Source organism: Fringilla coelebs (genome assembly GCF_963513975.1).
Source record: "Fringilla coelebs genome assembly, chromosome: 6".
Lineage (NCBI taxonomy): Eukaryota > Metazoa > Chordata > Aves > Passeriformes > Fringillidae > Fringilla > Fringilla coelebs.
In genome coordinates, this window is record NC_140034.1 from 22882220 (window position 1) to 22902116 (window position 19897).

General features: G+C 48.6%; 1 protein-coding gene across 2 annotated transcripts; it reads left to right on the top strand.

Moving 5' to 3' along the window:
• The first annotated feature begins 1049 nt into the window (after nucleotides 1-1049).
• Nucleotides 1050-18841, top strand: TGFB3 (transforming growth factor beta 3). 2 transcript variants are annotated; one of them, XM_084207939.1, is made up of 7 exons: nucleotides 1050-1819; nucleotides 7166-7329; nucleotides 8635-8764; nucleotides 10254-10361; nucleotides 11147-11318; nucleotides 11780-11933; nucleotides 14271-18841. In XM_084207939.1, the coding sequence occupies exons 1-7, from the start codon at nucleotides 1105-1107 to the stop codon at nucleotides 14427-14429; spliced, it is 1602 nt and encodes a 533-aa protein (XP_084064065.1). In that variant the 5' UTR covers nucleotides 1050-1104; the 3' UTR covers nucleotides 14430-18841. The 2 variants fall into 2 exon arrangements, with proteins under 2 accessions (XP_084064065.1, XP_084064066.1); XM_084207940.1 differs by having other exon boundaries at nucleotides 18723-18755.
• The last annotated feature ends 1056 nt before the right edge of the window (nucleotides 18842-19897 follow it).

The following is a 19897-nucleotide window of genomic DNA, read 5'->3' on the forward strand; positions in this document are numbered from 1 at the left end:
CCCCTCCGCTGCCCCTCTGCTGGCTCCGGGAGAAGGGCTGAGTGCTGGGGGCAGGATCCAGGTGATGCCAAGAGAAGAGCTCTCGCTCGCTCCGCGGACCAGGAGCCCCTCTCTGGGCTCCGGGGCAGCAGGCACTGAGGCGGGAGGCCGGTGTGGCCGTAGTGAGGGCACGCCCCGGGAGAGAGACCCGAATGGGCCCGGGTTATGAATTATAACCCCATGCACGGCCGGTGCTTTGTCTCCCGCCTGCGGTCCTGGCCCCCGCCGATGGCAGCGGATTCCCGACGCAGCCCCTTCATCGCAGCGAGAGCTACCGTGACCGGGCACCCCCCGGAGCTCACGCTGCCACCTGCATTCAGAGCCGAGGGGCATCGCCCTGACCCTGCCGCCACCGGGCCGCCAGTCCCGCCGCAGCCCCCCGCCCGCAGCGCGGCGGCCGAACCCCGCCGCTCGGCCCCTCCCTCCCTCGGAAAGAAACCACATCAGGAAAGTATTCGGGGTATTTTTAGCGGCTTTTAATGCGATTTCGCAGCTGGAAGCGGGAGGGGCCTCCCCGCGCCACCCGGACCACCGCGAAGGGCCCGCCCGCCGCCGCGCAAGTACCGCCAGCAGGGGGCGCCCGCGCGCCGCCGCCGGGGCTGTGCGGCGGCCACGTCGGAGGGCGCGCGGGGCCGCCCCGCGCCGAGGGGCCCGGGGTGCGCGGGGCGAGGCGGCCCCGGGCGAGCGCGGGGGGCGGCGGGGGATGGGAAGGGGGGGAGCGGCGGGGGCTGTGCGGCTGCTGGAGCCATTAGCGCGGGGCTGGCGCGGCCGAAGGCCGGGCTTGGAGCTCCCTCCCCCGCCCGAGCCCCGTCCCGGGGACGTCATGGGAGGGAGGTATAAAATTTCAGCGTCGGGGCCGGGGGAGCGGCAGTGTGCGCGGGCGGGCCGGTGTGGAGCGGTGTCGGTGTACGGACCAGGGCACGGCGGTCAGCGGGACCCACGGGCGCAGCGGACGGCCCGGCGGCAGCGCTCTCGGCTGGGCGAAAAGCGCGGCGGTGCCACGCTCCCGGGCGCCGAGGGCCGGGAGCCGGCCGATGTAGGGCGCGGGGCCCGGCGGGGGCATGAATGGTGCAGCGAGAGGGGCGGGCGCGGCGCTCCCCCCGCGGCGGCGGGGCGGCGCGGACCGCTGACACGTGCGGCGGCGCGGCGCGGCGGGGCGCCCCCTGCTCCGCGGGGCGCGGGGCGGCGCATGGGGAAGGAGCGCGGCGCGGCGAGGCACGGCGCCTGCCGCTTCTCCTTGCGGAGCGCTGCCAGCTCTTCCTGGAAGTCCTGAGTCGCGCACGGCGCAGTGAGTTCATGCACCTCCTCGCCAAGCCTCAGCCTGCGGGTTCTGGGGAGGCTGCCGCCAGCACACCGCCCGGTCCCCCGCGCCCTCTCGCCGCCGCTCGGGGGTCTCTCCCGGAGGCCCCCGCCGCCGCCCCCTCACACATGAAGATGTACGTGCAAAGGGCTTTGGTGCTGCTCTCCCTGCTGAGCTTCGCTACCGTGAGCCTCTCGCTGTCGTCCTGCACCACCTTGGACCTGGACCACATCAAGAAGAAGAGGGTAGAAGCCATCCGAGGGCAGATCCTGAGCAAGCTGCGGCTCACCAGCCCGCCGGAGACCGTGGGGCCGGCCCATGTGCCCTACCAGATCCTGGCCCTCTATAACAGCACTCGGGAGCTGCTGGAGGAGATGGAAGAGGAGAAGGAAGAGAGCTGCTCTCAGGACAACACCGAGTCCGAATACTATGCCAAAGAGATTCATAAATTTGACATGATCCAGGGCCTCCCCGAACACAGTAAGTGCGGGGCGCCCCCCGTGCCGGCCGGGGTGCCGCGCCCGAGGGGCAGGCTGCCCGGGATCCCGGGCGCGGGGGAGGGGCGGCCAGCCGGGGCCGAGGGGCGCCGGGCCCCCGCGGAAGCGGCCGCTTCCCCGGCGGGGCGGAGGGCGCCTCTCCGCCCGGCCGCGCTCGGGTACGGAGGTGAGCAGGAGCCGCGGGGCGGGGGGCGCTCGGGACGGCGCGGGGCTTGGCCGGCAGTGGGGACGGTAGGTGGCAGGGTCCGGGAGCGGCATCGGCCCAGGCCCCGGCCGGCAGCGGCGAGCCAAGCCCGTGCCTAGAAGCCCGTGCCTAGAGCCTTGACATCAGGACAAGGCGGGGAGGGCAAGCCGTGCGGGTGGCGGGGTGAGAGACAGTGCAGGTCTGCTGTTTGGGTGACAGCAGGTAGACGGCCTCCTCCCTGCTGAAGCTCCAGCGCCTGCCGCAGAGGTACAGGCAACTGTCCGGTCCGCGCAGCACTCGCGCCGGCAGTAAGAAGGTGAAGAGGTACTTGCTGAAGAGTCTGCTGTTTGGAGGACACTGATGAAGGTGTTACTCACATAGTGTGAGCGTTCAGAGGGCGAGCAGGGATGCTGAGCAGGTGTAAAGCAGACAGTGATGCAAAGGGACCCCCAAGGGAACACAGGCGTTGAGGAAACATGACAGATGTTGAGCAGGTGTGGAGCAGATGATGAGCAGGCCCAGATGTGGGCACTAAACAGATTCAGGTGCAGAAGCTGAGCAGATACAAAGAGACTAAGCAGACATGAACTCAAAGCAGATTGCAGATGCTGAGCACATGTAGGCTCAAGCAGTCATTTTGGTTTGTTTAGGATTCCTTAGAATTGGAAGATGCAGTCATACCACTATCCAGGGTGTTCTCCTGTGATGTTGTGCCATCCTGGGGACAAGATTTGAATGCCAGCAGTTTTGGGGAGGAGCTGTGACTTGGTGGAGGCAGTCTCAGAATGCAGTTACTCTGCCAGGTTTATGTTAATCTTGACATATGATGAGTTGGAATAAGCTACAATGTGGTAATGCAACAAATTTTACTTAATCTCTAGCAGACTGCATTCCATATGGTTATATGATTAGCTCTTAGCTCAGGAGACACCGAGATTCAAGGAACACAAAGGGCAAAGGTTACCTGTATTTCAGCGGTTTTGACCTACTGAAGTGTCATTTGTGAAACTATAAACATATATTATGGGAAAACCAAGTGTCTGCAAAATAGTACAGCCACACTATGCACTAGCATTTTTGGGGGGAAGGAGGTGTGGAAAACACAAAGCACAACAGTGGCAAATGAAGTTAGGGGTGTGGGTTTGGCTAAAATTGAGGAGGAAGTGGAATGAAGAAACAGTGCATGAAAGGGAGTGATGAGTAGGGATTGTGGCTTTGGGAAAATTCCTGTGGAAATGAATGATCCTGTCCCATCTGTCCATAGGACACTGAGTTCAAAAGACCAAGTAGTGCTGAGATTAAATTTCTGGGAGTGAGCAGTGTAGATGCTACCACCCAGAGAAAGAGGGAACTTTGGTCACATTGGGGGAGACTATCTCCAGACAGATTGTGGTGGCAAGAGAGACGCTCTTTTTGAAACCTGGGGAGTTTCATTGCTTACACCATGGCTGAATTTGGCCCCGCATCTTCAGAAGTGGCTGGTGTTCAACTTTCCCATGACTCTGTCACTGTGCCAGGTGGTGATCTAAGAGCATGCTCTGAGCCAAAGCCAGTCTCCTGGGGGGGTGGGAGGGGGGGAAGGGGAGGACTACTCCATTGAAGGAACTGCAGTGATGATACAGACAAGTCTGAAATGTGTGCACACTCACACAAACTGTTCTAGCTCCAGACTATTAGTCAACTGCCATATTGGCTCAGAGAACTCATCCTTTTCAAAGATGCAAAGCCCAAAAGTGAGGAGAGCTGAGGAGCAAAAATAGCAGATGAGAGAGCCAAGTTCTCCATCCCTTCTCTGAGCTGCTTGGTGACTCACAGAATGGTCTTTTCTCCTATGACTCTCAGGTACACTGCCTGAATTTAGAGGGATTTTCTTTCAGAGAATAACTTACTTTTGACCAGCCATTCGCTTCAGGGATCTCATAAAACTCACATGATCAGACCTGACTTGGTTATGTTCAAGCTTGGGAAGCATCTGCAATAGTCCTGCAAATAGCTTTTTGCTTACCTTCCTGAGGGAAAAACAGATGCCATTCTCCAAGGCAGCTTGAGAGACAAGGCAATTAAAGTCATGGGTCACTAGGGCCAAGCATCTATTTCCTCCAAACCTGCCACCTGCAGAGTTGCAGATGGATCAACTTTTTTCTCTAAAGTTATGCTGCTTGAAACACCTTGGTGATTCAGAGGTTTAATACAGCGTGAGGCAATACCTGCTCACAGCCAGCCTACCCTTCCTTCTCTCCAAACTTGAACTGCACAGCCATCAGCCTTCCTAGGGCTTGCCAGAAACAACAGCTGTTTCTGCTGGATCCAGCACGCTTGTGGTGAGCCTGCACCTCACTAAGAGCAGTGGTAGGAAGGTGGAAGCTCCCCAAAGAACCTGCTCTCTATCACATTATCCACACAAAGAGGCTACTGGTCTCATCACTGGTGCAGTGAACAGCTCTGGGCATCAACTCCACAGTAATAGCTGGGTCCAGTTGCGAGGCTGTGTCATACCAGACATATACTGGCATGGGTGCACAGGGGGTCACAGAGTTCTGGTCTCCAGGCTTGGTTACTGCCACTGAGTGTTGTGGACTGGGAGAGCTTGCAGGAATATTGCCTCTGGGCTTTGTTCTGTGCTGGTGGTGAACAAGTCTGGATTCCAGTGTGATTAACACACCTCAGCTGGGTCTGGACCAAATTCCCTGAAAAATCCCCTTGCTCTCTTTGCCTGTGACCTTGTGCAAAAAAGTACTTTGCCCCAAAGCTGTCAAGTTTCCTGGGAGTGAGACCTCTATCCTGAACCCCGTGCTATGAGAAATAGGCTTTAGCCTCCCAGGCCTTGGAGTGAAACACAGAACACAGCTCCATTTCTGCATCACAGAGGGCTTGTTCCCAGCAGGGTACAAAGGGAACATGACACTTTCAGGGAAGGGAAAAGAGCTATTACTGTTTTCATTGGGAAGGTCTCCCAAGACCAGCACCTTGATGGTGAAGTAGGTAGAAAGTAATGGGGCTTTCTTTCACAGCAGGTGATTTACAATAGATGTCTTATCACCATGGCTGTCTAATTTAGCCAAAAACATTAAGGAGATGATAACACATTAGGTGTCTTTCATCAGCTCTGTGCTGTAGAACCATATTTGCAGCCTCTAAATAGATTGTCAGATAAAGCACTGGTGTTGGAAACATACTAAGCTGGACTGACCTGTGGTGTGATGCAAAAAGGCATTTCTAATGATAATTGGGACACCCCTTACAGCCAGGCAGCCAGGTCTGAAATGAAAGGGCAGGCTGTTAACAGCACTATTAATAGGGCTAGATGTGCAAAGCAGCTTCAGGGGCTATTGAAACACAGTATCTGCCAAGGTCTAGGACACAGAACAGTAATCAGTGTTAGACTTCAGCTAGGAAGATGTCTTTGGGCACTTAATGAGAACTTGGGTTTTTGCGGGGTTTTTCTGTAGCATCAAACCTCTAATTGGTCACAGGGGTGGAGTCCCCACAGTAGGAGGTTGTGTGTAGCTGGGGGTACTCTTTGTGTTGCAGGGTTTTTGGTCTGGGCAGGCCAGCTCGTGCCTGCAGTGGGATCTGGTCTCCTGGGATGTGTGAACAGCCATCTCTTCAATAACAGCTAGAGACTTTCCTGTATGGGAATGCTGTTCTGTTCAGTAGTACTAATGACAAAACCTCCTCCAATTAAAGCCCAATGTCAGCATCTGGTCATTAGCTTACTAAGTAAAATTTCAGCACCCTAAAAACACATCCTTGAAAACTGGCAGGGTCCTGCTTGCTGAATTTGTGTGTAGCACAAGAGGAAGACTTTAATCTCCATTGATATGAGTGTACATCTGTGTTGCTGAAATCAGAATTTGGCATGGGAGGTGAACCTCTGCACTCAAGTGCTGTTTCACACTCACTATCCCATTTTCAGAAGCTGTTTCTCAGGGGAGATAGTTATGGTGAGATCAAAAGAGGGGCCTGCAGGACATCAGGGATGTAACTTGAAGGTTGTTCCAGCTAGGGCTTCTAGCCTATTTGTCAAAGACTGGAACCATGCCTGGGAACAAGTGACAGTTTTTCTTTTTGTTTCTTTCTGTTCATTTGTTTAGAAGCAACTTAAATATCAGCAGATATAAGAGCCTCCTGCTGCATTGGACAACAGTCAGAGGTCATCTGAGAGGCTGTGAAGGGCTGCAAACAAACCTGCATGTGCACACAAAGCAGGAGCTGCTGTGTCTTGTCTGCAGGAAGGTTCATGATGTTAGAGCCTTGAAGGCTAACAAGGTCAATAGGAGAGAAATGACAGCAACAACAAAGACTTCCATGAGACCAAAATGGTCCCTTTGAAGAGAGTGTTACTTGCTCTTGAGGACTCTGTTTTGGACAATAAATGTTTTGCCTCCTCTCTTTTGAGGCATCTGTGAAATGGGTTTTTCTGTTCAGCAGGCACATATGGAAGCAGGAAAGTGCTGTATTATTTCCTGCTCGTGTGTGTGATCTCCACAAGCCCAGTACTATTAAAGAATTCCTTCTCCACTTCATGAGTGAGAACCAATTTTAAACCTCAGTTCTTTCAGTACACATTGGATAATCACTGCCCTAAAGAGTCTTTGACACCTCACGCTTTGTGGTTTTTGATACTGGGTGGCTTAGATTCTAGGACGCAATGTCAAGATTTGTAAAACTAAGATTCAGCAGCAATGGGATCACTTTGTATGTAGCTTCATGTCTCCATCATGTGCAGAGTAACAGCATCCTAGTTGTTGGGAATAGGCCCCTCTAACTGCAAGTAAGACTGTCTCATTGCCTGGACTGGGATTGTCATTTTGGATGCAGCCAGCTCATGAGTATTAGCAACGTTTGATGAACAGAATAGAAGACATAATAATAAACATACTATGGTTGATCTCTACTAATTCATCGTCTTGTGGCATTGAAATAATGATGGCAGTAATGGGAAGGTTAGACAAATGTTGCAATGTAGACCAAATTTGAGTGAATTCATCCTGTGTTATCTTGAGCTAGGCAGTTGTGCTTCACAGGTGGCAAGACTTTTGAATGACAAGTCTCTACTGGAAAGGTCTTTCTCAAATGATATTTATTTGAGATCCTGCCCCTCAGAGATGTGATTCTCAGTATTTCTCTATGTTTTTCTCCTAGATGAGTTGGGCATTTGTCCAAAAGGTGTCACCTCCAATGTATTCCGTTTTAATGTGTCATCAGCAGAGAAGAACAGCACCAACCTATTCCGGGCTGAGTTTCGGGTGCTGCGTGTGCCCAACCCAAGCTCCAAACGCAGTGAGCAGCGCATTGAGCTCTTCCAGGTGAGCATTCTTATCACCTTCCCCAATGTTTGAGCCCAGAATAGCTTGACTCCTTAATGGTTGTCTCAGCTGATATGTGGAAGGCCATAAAAGAGAGAAGAAAGTGCATGCTGTAACCCAGGCCTCTTCCACCATATGCAGTGATACAGTCACCTTCCTTTCCTTTTACAATGTGGTGCTGCCCTTTTCCCACTTGGAAGGGGAGCTCCTTATCAGTGGAGCAGCTCTGACCCTTCTGTCACTTCATATGTAGGACCCTTGGCAGTCTTATTCCTTTGAGTCTTGCAGGACAGTTGATGCTAATTCACTGAATGGAACTCACGTGTCACTGATTTAGTAGAAAACCAGTGCTTGCTTTCCATGTTCCATTCAGCAGTAGCTCCCCAGAAGCACAATTCAGGCTAGCTGTTAAACCAGGTACCTATCTGGAGGTTTTTCTTTTTTTAACCTAGGGACTGACAGAATAAGGTATGGTTCAGGCTTGGAAGTGGTAATAGGTGAACTGGACCACCTAATGATACAGCTTAGCATCCAGGCAGCACACTCCCACAGGCTGTGGGACAGACTCCATAGTCTGTCCACTTTTCCATAAGAGTGTAGCTAAAATTGTGTTTGGATGGTACTTCTTGAGGACTTCCTGGAATCCAGCATCAAAGGTCAGAGCAATTCTCCACCAGATGACACAACTGACAGGGAGGTGTTCTCAGAGCTTCTCCATAGGTTCAGTGGTCTGTGGTCTGCAGGAAAGAACACCTTGAATGTACTGTGGTTGTTTGTCTGGAAGTGGAAAGAGATGTCAGAGCAGAGGCAGAAGTCTCCAAATCTGAACAGCCCTGGTGTGTTTTGACAAAAGTTGAAGATGTAGGACACCTGAAAATGCCACAGTGAGAACTCAATAAATTGGCTTCCTGGGCAGGTAACTTGTGGCCAGATGCTACATTTACCACTGGTGGTTCTACTTTGAAATCCAGATGCATATTCCACAGCTGTGTACAAAAACAAACCCATCCATTAAATGAATTGCCATGTGCTTCTGCCTCTATATGTGTGTCCCTAAACAATTCTGAGCTGAGAGAGGTGGGCTGCTTAGGACACAGAAATAAACACTGTGTAGATCTCTAGAGTTCAAGTTGGTTGTGAAGCATATCCTTCTCACCTGACCCAGGGTATTCCTGGTGTCTCACTTGCCAAGACCAACTTTCTAAATTAGTTTTTAGCAAGCTGTGGGAGGAAAAAAAGACTAAAGGCTATCCCTTCCTTCTGCGTGGCACTGGCTGATTTTTTCTACCACTCCTTCTGACACAGATCCTTCGGCCAGATGAGCACATAGCGAAGCAGCGGTACCTCAGTGGCAGGAATGTGCAGACACGGGGCTCCCCTGAGTGGCTGTCCTTCGATGTCACCGAGACCGTGCGTGAGTGGCTTCTGCACAGAGGTAGGGGTCTTAGCTGGACTGTGTGTCAAGGCATCCATAGAAATGGGGATCAGTGTTCACAGAATCTTTCTGCTCCCCTTGTTGCAGGAGCTTGGTTCACAGAGGACAGGTTCTTTCAGTCTGAGGACAAGCTTTCCTCCAGAAAGCTTCCTCAATGCGTGACATTTGCTATACTCCTGCCTCTTTTCCTGGAGGCCCACCATATAGCTCTGTGGGCTCAGTCAGAACAAGGATTTATTCCTCGGAGGAAATTCTTTACAACTAAACCCAGAGGGGATCCCTCTGCTTGTCTAAATTATCATAGAAAATGACAAATGCTTTGCTTACATTTTCATGTGAATTAGAGCAAATGTAGTATAGGAAAAAGCAGCAAAGATCCTGGTTTATTTAGCTGTGTACAGCTTGTTAGGTAGAAAGGTGAGGAAATACCAGAAGCTGACACACCTTAACACAGCAGAGAACATGCCTCTGCCAGTGCTGGACAGCCCAAGAGATAGTTACAGGGCAGTTCCCAGCAAGAACACTGACCCCATTCACAGCTGGAGCATAAGGCATCGTCACTCACAGCTGGACTGGCCTACACAGATAGAAGCTGGGTGCCACTGAAGACTGGAATGCAGGTACTGGCAAGCAGCTGCTCCCTGGAAGGGTAAGCTGTGAGCTTGCAGGCTCCTCCTATTTCAAGCAATCTAAGTTGTGTCCTGATGGCTGAAGCTCAGAGCTGGAACTGCAGCAAGCTCTGGGCAGGCACTCTAGCTGACAAGATATCACAGAGTACATATAGTGCTGAGGAAAAAGGGTGCTAGGCACCTTGTCAATGCCCCAGGAAGCCAGATGTTTTAATTCATGGCACTACATAAAAAAGGAGCTTTCATAAGAGTCTTGTGTTCCTGTAGTCAGGCCCACACAGCATGACTGGTCCAGGAAGTTATTATGAAAGTAGATTTGCCTCTGGAAAGTCTGTGTGACTTAGACTGCTAGCAGTTCAATAAAACAGGAGGTTGCAGCTGCTGAGAAGAATGCTTCCAGTAAAAGTATTTGTCCATATCCAACTTGCTTATTTTCAGATTTCTCCTTCAGACACTAAGCAGAAGCCAGATAATAGGTACTGAGGATTGCAAAACTGATTTAAGATACCAAAAGCCAGCTCTTCAAAATACTTGTTTTCCCAGGGAAGCTCCTTGAAGCACACAAATGTTTTTGGCTGCTGAATAGCCTAAAAAAAGTAACAAGAAGTACCCGTCTTACCTCTCTAGAAAGTTCCCTTTAGCAAGAGCAAGGCTTTTGGCAAAGGTGAAGCTAGTGGATTTTTCTTCCTATTCTTCCCAAGGCAGCATCTGTTCCTCAACTCTGATAACACTCCTGACTTTGAGACCAACTCATTGTCTAGGAGTTAGCACAGCTGTGTAAAACTTCCTTAAAACATCTTTATGCCAGAAACTGTCCCAGCTGAGAAAGACTGTTTCTCACGGAGTCATCTTCTTTGCAGAGTCCAACCTTGGCCTGGAAATTAGCATACACTGTCCTTGCCATACTTTTCAGCCCAACGGGGACATCTTGGAGAATTTGCATGAAGTCCTGGAGATCAAGTTCAAAGGTGATAAAGAGCTGGGTTAGGGGAGGCTGTTGGGGAAGGGAAAGCCTCAAGCACATAAAGAAAAAAATTAGGTCTTGCTTTGTGTATTCAAGGATTTCACATTGTGTAACATTTGTCTTAAAACATACACATCTGGGTTTGTGGGTTTATTATATGGGTATATCCACTATATACATAGGTTACAAAAAGAAGTAAGGGCAGGCTGGGTGGGTATGCATGAATGTCTGCAGAAAGGAGTAATTTTATATTTCAGTGTCTCTCTGGGAAGTTCAACTTGATGCCTTCTCAGATTTCCACAGAGGCTCTACTTTCCAGTTAGAGTGACTGAAACACAAGGAAGTTAGGCATCCTGCGTGAGGTGGCTCAGAGAGTCAGTGGCTTGGCTGGCCTAAGAACTAGGAACCTCCTGGCTTGCAGCCCTGGGCAGCAGCCACTGGCCCCCACAGGCTCCATTTCTGAGGCTGTTCTGCAGAGTGCCAATTATCTGACATCTTCTTTAAACCATTCATCTTCCTGCCTATCCTGGGACTCAAGCCAGGAGTGAGTGGATGGATTAATGGCCCCACCAGCAGTTTGCAAATGGTAAAACAGGTGGCCTATAAGCCTCTATTTCAGGCCTGCAACAGTCAAATTTACCAGAAATAAAGGGGTCTCTGTGAGGGAAGAAGTAGACATGGTGCCTGAACCTGGTTCAAGAGCAAGCGTGAGAGTGTTAAATTGAAAGGTCTTGTTGCATTCTCCACTTCCATGCTGATTTCTTTTTTGTGGATCCTCTTTTTCTGAAGGCATTGACAGTGAGGATGACTATGGCCGCGGGGACCTGGGCCGCCTGAAGAAGCAGAAAGACTTGCATAATCCCCACCTCATCTTGATGATGTTACCCCCACATCGCCTGGAGAGCCCCGTGCTGGGAAGCCAAAGAAAGAAACGGGCCCTGGATACCAACTACTGTTTCCGGTAAGTGAGAAGCCTGCTGGGATCCCTGGCCGGAGGTGGGCAGGCCTGGCAAGACTCCGTGCCACCGGAAAAGGCAGAGCCCTCCAGGGGTCACAAGGGCCACTGGCCAGCTCAGCGGAGTTGCTGTGTGCTTCTGGCAGAGCCACTGCTTCAAAGAGACCCACAAGCACCTTCCAGGAACACAGGCTGGGCGGGGCCCCGCAGCAGCCCCGTGCCAGTTGCGGGAGCAGCTGGGCGCTGCCTGGCAGGGGCGGTGGGAAAGCTGCCTGCCAGCAGCACGAGCAGTGCCCAGCTGCCGAGCTGCCACCGCTGCCTGGCTGTGCTGCTCCTGGCGCTTGGCACACGCAGCCACCACGAGCCACCAGCGCTGCTGGTATGAGTCCTTCTGCTCGGGAAGCTGCATCTCACGACTGCATGTAAGGCCCCCTTTAGAGTCACTGTGTTTCACTACTGTGTTTCAGGAACCTGGAGGAGAACTGCTGCGTGCGTCCTCTGTACATTGACTTCCGACAGGATCTCGGCTGGAAATGGGTCCACGAGCCTAAGGGCTACTTTGCTAACTTTTGTTCAGGCCCTTGTCCGTACCTTCGCAGCGCAGACACCACTCACAGCACGGTACATCCACTATATTATCCTGCCAGGGCTTGTGGCTATGATCGCCCCTTCCTCCCTAAGTCTGATCAATATCCAGTCTTTTCAAAGCAGCATAAGCAGTTCAGATCAATATTTGTGAAAAACATTCCAAAGAAACTGCAGAAAAAAGCCTGGGTGGTTCAGAAGGGAAAATGTGCTTGCTTTGGAGACAGTACTGAGTCTGCTTTCAGGAAAATCTTGATGAGGAAGATGCTGTTGTCTCTTAGATAAGATATGAAACAACAGAACTGATGGTTTTAGGGTACTTACTTGGCAGTGGCCATAGTATTAACTGAATCGTTCACATCAAACATCAGTTCTGGTAATTATCTTCTTCCTAAATTTCTCCTGCAGTTTGCACTGGACAGAGGATTTTTATACACTCTATGCCAGGTTGTCATGAAAAACTGTTGTGCAATGGCATGTGCCTGCCATCTGCTCCCAAAGGGGCAGCTATAGCTCAAATGTGTAGGGAAATCCACGTCCATTTCCAGAAGTGAACACAGCCACTCAGTAAGATCTCCTTTATCACAGGCATCCTTTCCAGCTGCATAAATCCTACCTGACCTACAGGAGGGAGGAGGCTAGTAGGCAGTGAGATTTTTGAGTGAAAACTTGGCAGAAAGCAAATGTCTTTAGGTAACTTAGGCACAATCTCTGGTCAGCCTTTGGGAAGAGTGCAGTCTGAGCCTGGCTAGAGCAGAAAAAAAATAAAAGTAATAAAATAACACAGGCATGGGAGAAGTATCAAGAGAAAAAGACAGATTAAGGATCAGACAATCCACTGCTGAAGCAGGAAAAGTCAGAGGAAAATCCTGTGTTTCTGCCCACAAAAGTCAAAAGGCAGCAATCCAGATAATGCAACAGCTCACTAGCAAATTAACTTCAGATTTCACTAAAAAAGTTACTGGAAAAAGCAGATTCAGCTGAAGAACCAATAACTAGGTAAGGATGATATTTCAGAAAAGATGCTAACATTTTCTTGACAGTCTGCATAGCAGTAAGGTTCACTGAAGCTCAAGGACTAATATCAGTGGGAACAGCTGGTCTGTGGGAATGAAGAAGTGAACAGATGCTGGGCAGTAACCACAAGACAAAGCAAGGGAATTAACAGCTTTGAAAGGGTAATGGGCATGTAGCTTTACCATCTGGTTGTCCTGAGAAGCTCTCCAGAAGGTAACTGGACTGAATCAGTGTGAGAGAAAGGAGACTTTAGAATGACTCCTAATGATCTTAAACAAGAAAGGAAATGAGCAAGCGTTAAGGTCAGTGAAGTGATCAAAGAAAACTTTAGAACAATATAGCTGCTGACAGCTTGCCAGCACCACTTAGGAAAGACATGATGAAAACTTCTCACCAATCTGTTTAACTTGCTGTTGAGTAGTGGCCCAGAGCACATGATACCCTGTGGTACAGCCAAGGATACTTTGCTTAGGATCCCAGAGAGTTTCTACCACAACAGTGATTACATGGGTCTGGATGACAGAACAGGATGTATCCTTAGCACCTCTCATCCCCAAAGACTGTCAAGTAGTTAAAATACAACATGCCAGACACTGTCGTTTATACCAGATAAGCACTGAAGTGACCACACTAGTGCAGGTGAGATCATGCTCACTGCTGAGAAGTGGTCACCTCTGGCAAGAAACGTGGCAACTGTTCTGTAGTGGTTACATGGCTGTAGTGTATAGTCATCTGTGGGCTGGGGCCAGCTGGAGGAGGAATCCAGTGGGGTCCCACAGGACACTGTGCTGGCTCCAGTATTACAGCATAATGACTTGGAGGATGGAGTGGAGGGAGAAGGCATCAGACAGTTCAAAGCTGGGAGGGAATTGTGGATACTTGAGAGGACTGGCATCCATCCAGTGCTATCTGGAGATGTTGGTTGAAATAAGCAGCACTGATATTCTTTGTTCTGGTTTCTTTAATAGAATCCAAGACAACATGGCCCCAGGCTGGTTACACCCAACCTTGTTAAAAGCAAAAATTGTGACACACTGCTGTACCAAATTAGAGATGAAAGGAGACAACTACTTGCACTCCTTCAACCCTTAGGCATCATTTACAGAGAGCAAGGGAATTACAATTAGGAAAAAAAACCCCAAAAAACTCTTAAGAGTCAGGCCAGGGCAGGTGAGACCATTTAGAAGCAGGCCATGATCAGGAAGTGACAGGGGAGTATTACTCATCTCAGGGAAATACCCTCTGATGAGTCTAGTGCAAACACTTAGAGACTTGTTGACTTGGCAGCCCCTTCCTGTCCTCAACCAACTTAAAGGTATTCCTGACCTTGTCACGGCGTTTACTTTGTTCCTGCAGGTGCTGGGTTTATATAACACGCTGAACCCTGAGGCATCTGCTTCGCCCTGCTGTGTTCCCCAGGACCTGGAGCCACTCACTATCTTGTACTATGTTGGGAGGACCCCCAAAGTGGAGCAGCTCTCCAACATGGTGGTGAAATCCTGCAAGTGCAGCTGAAAGGCCCCCTGGCCCACCCAAAGCCAAGGACAAAACTGTCAGCACCCACTCTCCTGCTCCCAGGCTAACACAAAGAGAACTGGGGGTCAGAGACTACGCATGCTGAGGGCCAAGTGCCAAACCTTGAGAGTCTGGCAGCCCCTGGGGATTTCTTCTGGAACACTCCTTGGTTGTCTTGGCAGTGTAATGTTCCTTCTAGGAAGTACTTTGGTGACACAAAGGCCACACTCTCCAAAATGGCTGGACAGTTGTTGCGGAAGAAAAGGATAAAGTGGAAGAACTGCAGTGTATTTGAATGCTGGGTGGTTGAGATGGGAAAGCAAGAGAATGAGAAAGCAGGTGAAAGGGAGAATGGAAAAGGGGAGATGTTTTCTGTTCTTGCTTTAGCTATCTTAAGACCTCAGCCCTCCCTATTAGCCTGAAGTATTAAAGGTTTTCCCTGTAGGAGGAATTTTTGAAGGGTTCCTTAGAGAAGGAAAATGCACCAAGCAGGGAAGCTGCTAAGAGAAGTGCTGAGATACACTTAAGACTTTTGTTCCTCAGAGCTGTGCTCCAGGAGTCCTGCAACTGAAACCGTGTCTGCCAAAACCTCCAAGTTCAGTTGACAGATCCTGGCTATTGGGTTCCAAATGCAAACTGCAAGGCTCCCACTCAGCCTACCAAGGGTGGGCAAATACAAGGAAAGAGGGTGCTGACTCCATTTTCAGAGGGACTGAAGTCTCCATTCAGCTCTTTTAGCTTCCTGGAGTTTCTAAGAGATGATTTTGGGGTCAGAGCAGGAGCATCTGTGGGTACCTGAATACTGGGCCTATTCATTTGTGATCTGATACACCCTGAGGACCTCTTGTCTGTTGTGGTTTGTGAGGTGCTTTGGGGTGTTCTGCACCTGTTCTGCATGATGACCTGAACTTGGTCTCACCTGCCAAGACTTAAAAAATAGTAATCTCAAAAACTTTGTAAAAAATAAATATTTGGGGGGTGGGGGGAGATGCTAATTTTTTCACAAGCAAGTTTTTTGTTGGAGGGTTAGATGATTTGCTGGTTTTAAACTGCTACTGCTGTGGCATACTCAGTCTAAAATTTTTACCCTTTCCAAAATGTTTCTTCAAAGGAATAGACAGAATTTAGGCCAGCAAGAAAATTCCAAAATGGAACTTTCTTATTACCCTCAAACTGTACCTGGTGTAAATGTGCCCTGTTCCAACCTAGTCCTTCAGATATGTACATCACCGCTGACATCTGCTTTTGATAGATTGATATAAAGCTCCCCTCAAACATAAAACACTTTTAACAATACCATTTAAATATCCAAAGCAATGCAGTTGCCACAGCTGACTAATGTCATATGTCCATTTGAAGATATATATGGTCTGCCAGTACAGACCTGTACATCCAGGTAAATAACACACCCTTCCTCTCCTGTACTGATTTCATGCTCATAAAAAAGATTACAGATGCTGCACGGCAAGAAATCAATGTAGTCCTTTAAATGGGCTTTTGCAGCCATAGATACTCCCAGAGGTAAAAATCTCTGGTGCTGAATGCCACATGAGACTCAGAGACTGTCTTTGATTTGCCAAAACACAGCTACTTAAAAGTCCTGTTTTCTAGAGACCACAGAGGTTCCTCCCTGTCTCCTCCCAGTTCCTGGTCGCCAGCAGCTGACTGTAAAATGACACCTAGCTGGTTAATCACTTGTGGCCAGGGCTTTCCAGAGTCAGCTCAGAATCCAGCTCTTCCATCAAGCCCTTCACAATAGTGGCTGCTTCCATATAGGTCATGTGAGGCTGCCAAACTGTGTAAACTCAAATGTCTTAATAAACCATAAACAGCCCTTCCTGAACGATCATCAACTGGATAGAGGTTAGCAACGGTGGGTCAGTGGAGGCAGCCGTCAACCTGTATGCCATTTTCGCCAGGGCACGTATGCCCTGATAAAGGCACTCCCCAGTGCTTTATCCTTTTCATCTCTGGGGCTCCCTGACATGTGTCATGATGATGAAAGCTCTGATCAGTCCTGCAGCACGACTATTGCTGTGCCCTGTGCACTTCTCCATGCCCAGGCTTCCCTGCCACCTGCCCAGGGAGGGAGCAAATAAATGCATTATGACTACGCCACCGTGCTGACAGACAGGCCAGAAATTTAGTAGCTACAAGAGAGTGTGTGTGGGGGAGAAATCCAGATGCCTATTGGCATAGGAATTCTCTCTGATCTCCTTTTAGTAGCAGCCTCAAGGGAGGTTTTGGTTTACAAGCTGCAGTCTGTTCTTTGGTCATTGTTCCTCCTGAGCCCTGGGCTGGCTTTGCTCCCCATCCAAATGAAGGGCTTCCTTGCTAATAAATGGGGAAGCAAGGAAGAGGAGCTGCAAAGCTTGAGTTAGAACACTTACACACTCAGAGTTCTGTATGGCACTTGGAACACATCAGAACCACCCATGGATTAACCCTGGCAGCCCCTTGAGATGGGACTGTCTTACTAGCCCTTGCTCACTGCTGCTCCTCAGTGACAGGAAGGGGTGGCAGAAAGACCAAGCCTTTTGTCTCTTGGCAAGGGAGACAAAGTGGCAATGGAAAATCAGGGGTGAAGAATCCTGGGGTGCCCAACCAGTATAGACACAGGTATACTAATGGGAACAGTAATTTTTGAAATCAAACACATTTCAGTTACTGCTTTTATGTTCAGCCTTCCATTTCTGTAGCAACATTTGAGAATTAGATTTGTGAGATAGGCTCTGAATTCTTCTTAAAACTGAAGTAACTTTTCTACGGGTGTTTCAGCTATAATTCAGCAACAAACTACACTAGCTACATGGGGCTTAGTAACAGATTGAACTGGAGTAACACTCCTGAGTGCAAGTGTACCAAAATGTTTCAGGACACTTGTGTGAGAAGGCAGAGGGCAGTTACTGTGCTGTTACTAGCTAGCGAATTGAAGAAGACAATGGGAAAGAAAAAGTGGGATCTTCATTGCCAACAGTGAATACAGCTCTCAACAGTTCCCTTTGTTGTTTTCAGAAAAAACAAAAGCTGATGAAAACAATACCAGCACAGTTTGTCTCTTTAACAAAGATCAATGGCTAGAAAGAGTGAAAAAAACCTATTCTGCAGTGCCATAAGTCAGATCCTACACAGATGATCAAACAACCATCTGTGCAGCCCCTGTTTCTCTGTGGCAAACTATTATAGTATGCAAAAGGCCTAGACCTGAACTTGAACACCTTGTTTTTCAGGCTGTAATACACAGTAGAGCTCTGAGAGGAACACTGCCTCAGCGATTACAGAACGTACACTTATACCTCAGCAAAGAATGGTCTTTGCACACTAAATGAGTCTTTGTCCCCTGGGCTTTGAATTGGATGGACTTTAGCAATCCCACTGCACTTACATAAACCCATCCCTGTTACCACTGTGTGAACTGGGATATGCTGCTTGGTGTTTCACCTTTCCATATAACCAACAGATATCAATACCCTCAGTCAGAAAGATGGACTGTGCCCAAAAGTAATAAAAGACAAACATACCTGTCCACTCCTCTGGCAACATCATAGCTCTGTTCTGCTGGGTCCTGGGATGTCTTCTATCTCTCTGCTGTGGCTATCAAATTTTCATTTCCTCAGTTCACAGATCCTTATCTTTCTGTGCTGCTCTGAAGCTTCCCTTATACTGTGACTAGAATGTCCTCACCAGAACAAATACACAGGAGGTCTGGCTCAGGTTTCTTTGTAAATGCAATCACTACAGCCATCTCATGAAGAGGATCCATTGCAATGTTTTAGGAGGCAGATGTCTTCAATATGTTCTCAAGTCCAATGCAGGGCAGATTGAGTATCACAGTGACCAGAACACAACTCTAGAGACAGCTCCACTGTGCAGAAAAGGTTTTTTGCCCATTACAAGTGTTTACAGTGGCATACAAAAGAGCATCTCTGTAGTACTGGCTTGTCTTCTCTAATAGGTGATTGAAAGGCAATGAAGTCAATCATGAAAACACAGTTTTCAATACATATGGAGTCAACAGTGTGGTATCTACACACTTGGAAAACTGTACTACTTTGTGGTCTTATTGGCTGCCTATAATCTACATTAATTGTGGTTTAGAATAACAGCAGCAATTTGGATATAGTGCAAGGATGCAAATATGCCTTCTGATTCTTCAAAAACAACATCTATTATTTTTTGCATTCAAAATCAGTAGAAAATATTGGTCAAAAGCTGTATAAAATTGCTATGTTTAGTAAAAGAAAACCTGGACTTTCAGATCTCTGCTTTACCACTATTTTCTTTTGCATACAGGGAATTAACTTAAATCCTGGTTAACTTCTTATGCAGTTCCAGAAGTGAAGATGGAAACAAGAAACCTTACTGTCCTGTCCTCTCTTGAAGAGAGGCTTCAGATACAAATGCAAGATCCTTTATCATGCAACAAGTCAACACAGAAGAGATGAGACAGTTTACTCATTATGAAATAGCTTGTCTTAGAAATGAATTCTGGTGTATCAACAAGAAATACAGCAAATGAAAACTCTTAATTAATAATTGCCATTTTCTAAATGACAGTAATGCATTTGAAATGCCACTTATGCACATAATTACAGAAAGAATATGGTACAGCACTTTGGATGCCACAGTGTGTTTCCAGGAAAGACGAATTTCCAAGATTAAAGATCTCAGTTACTTGGCCGCTTATGACACCCTTATGTAGGGCTAGGTTTCTTAGACAGATACACAGATGGTCTGAAGGCATTCAACCATGCAGCTGGGCCCTTTCCACTACTGGACTATGATTTAATCAAAAATACATTTAGGGATAAGGACCTTTCTATCTAATGGTATAATGTTTTCTTTACAGCTGTGGTTTAATGGCAAACCATTCTTCCCCTCCTCCCCTCTCCCTCCACACTCCCCATTATTGGTTTCCCACATCCTGCAAACTTAGTGAACAGCTTCTAGGCAGAAACTCTGTCCCCTAGGTGGGTTTATGCTGCTATTGTTGACTTAAACCAAGCAATACCAAGTGGTACCTTCTGAAGACAAACACTTATTTCTCCTTCTTTCAAGAAGCTTGTGATCTTTGTAGAGAGTGATATTCTTTACCTCTCATTCCACTTAGTTGACTAGGAAAGATCATAGAATGGTTTGGGTTGGAAGGAACCTTCAGGATAATGTAGTTTCAACCCCCTATCATGGACAGGGACACCTGTTAGACCATGTTGCTCAGAGCTTCATCCAGCCTGGCCTTGAATATCCCCAGAGTTCCAGCATCCATGTTTTCCCTGGGCAGCCTGAGTGCCTCACAAACCTCACAGTAAAGAATTTCTTCCTAATATCTAATCTAAAGTTACTCTTTCAGTTTGAATCTATTCCTTCTCGTCCGGTCACTACATGATGTTGTAAAAAGTCTCTTTTTGTCTTGTAGTCTCCCTTCAGGTACTGGAAGGCCAATTTGGTCACCATTAAGCCATCTCTTT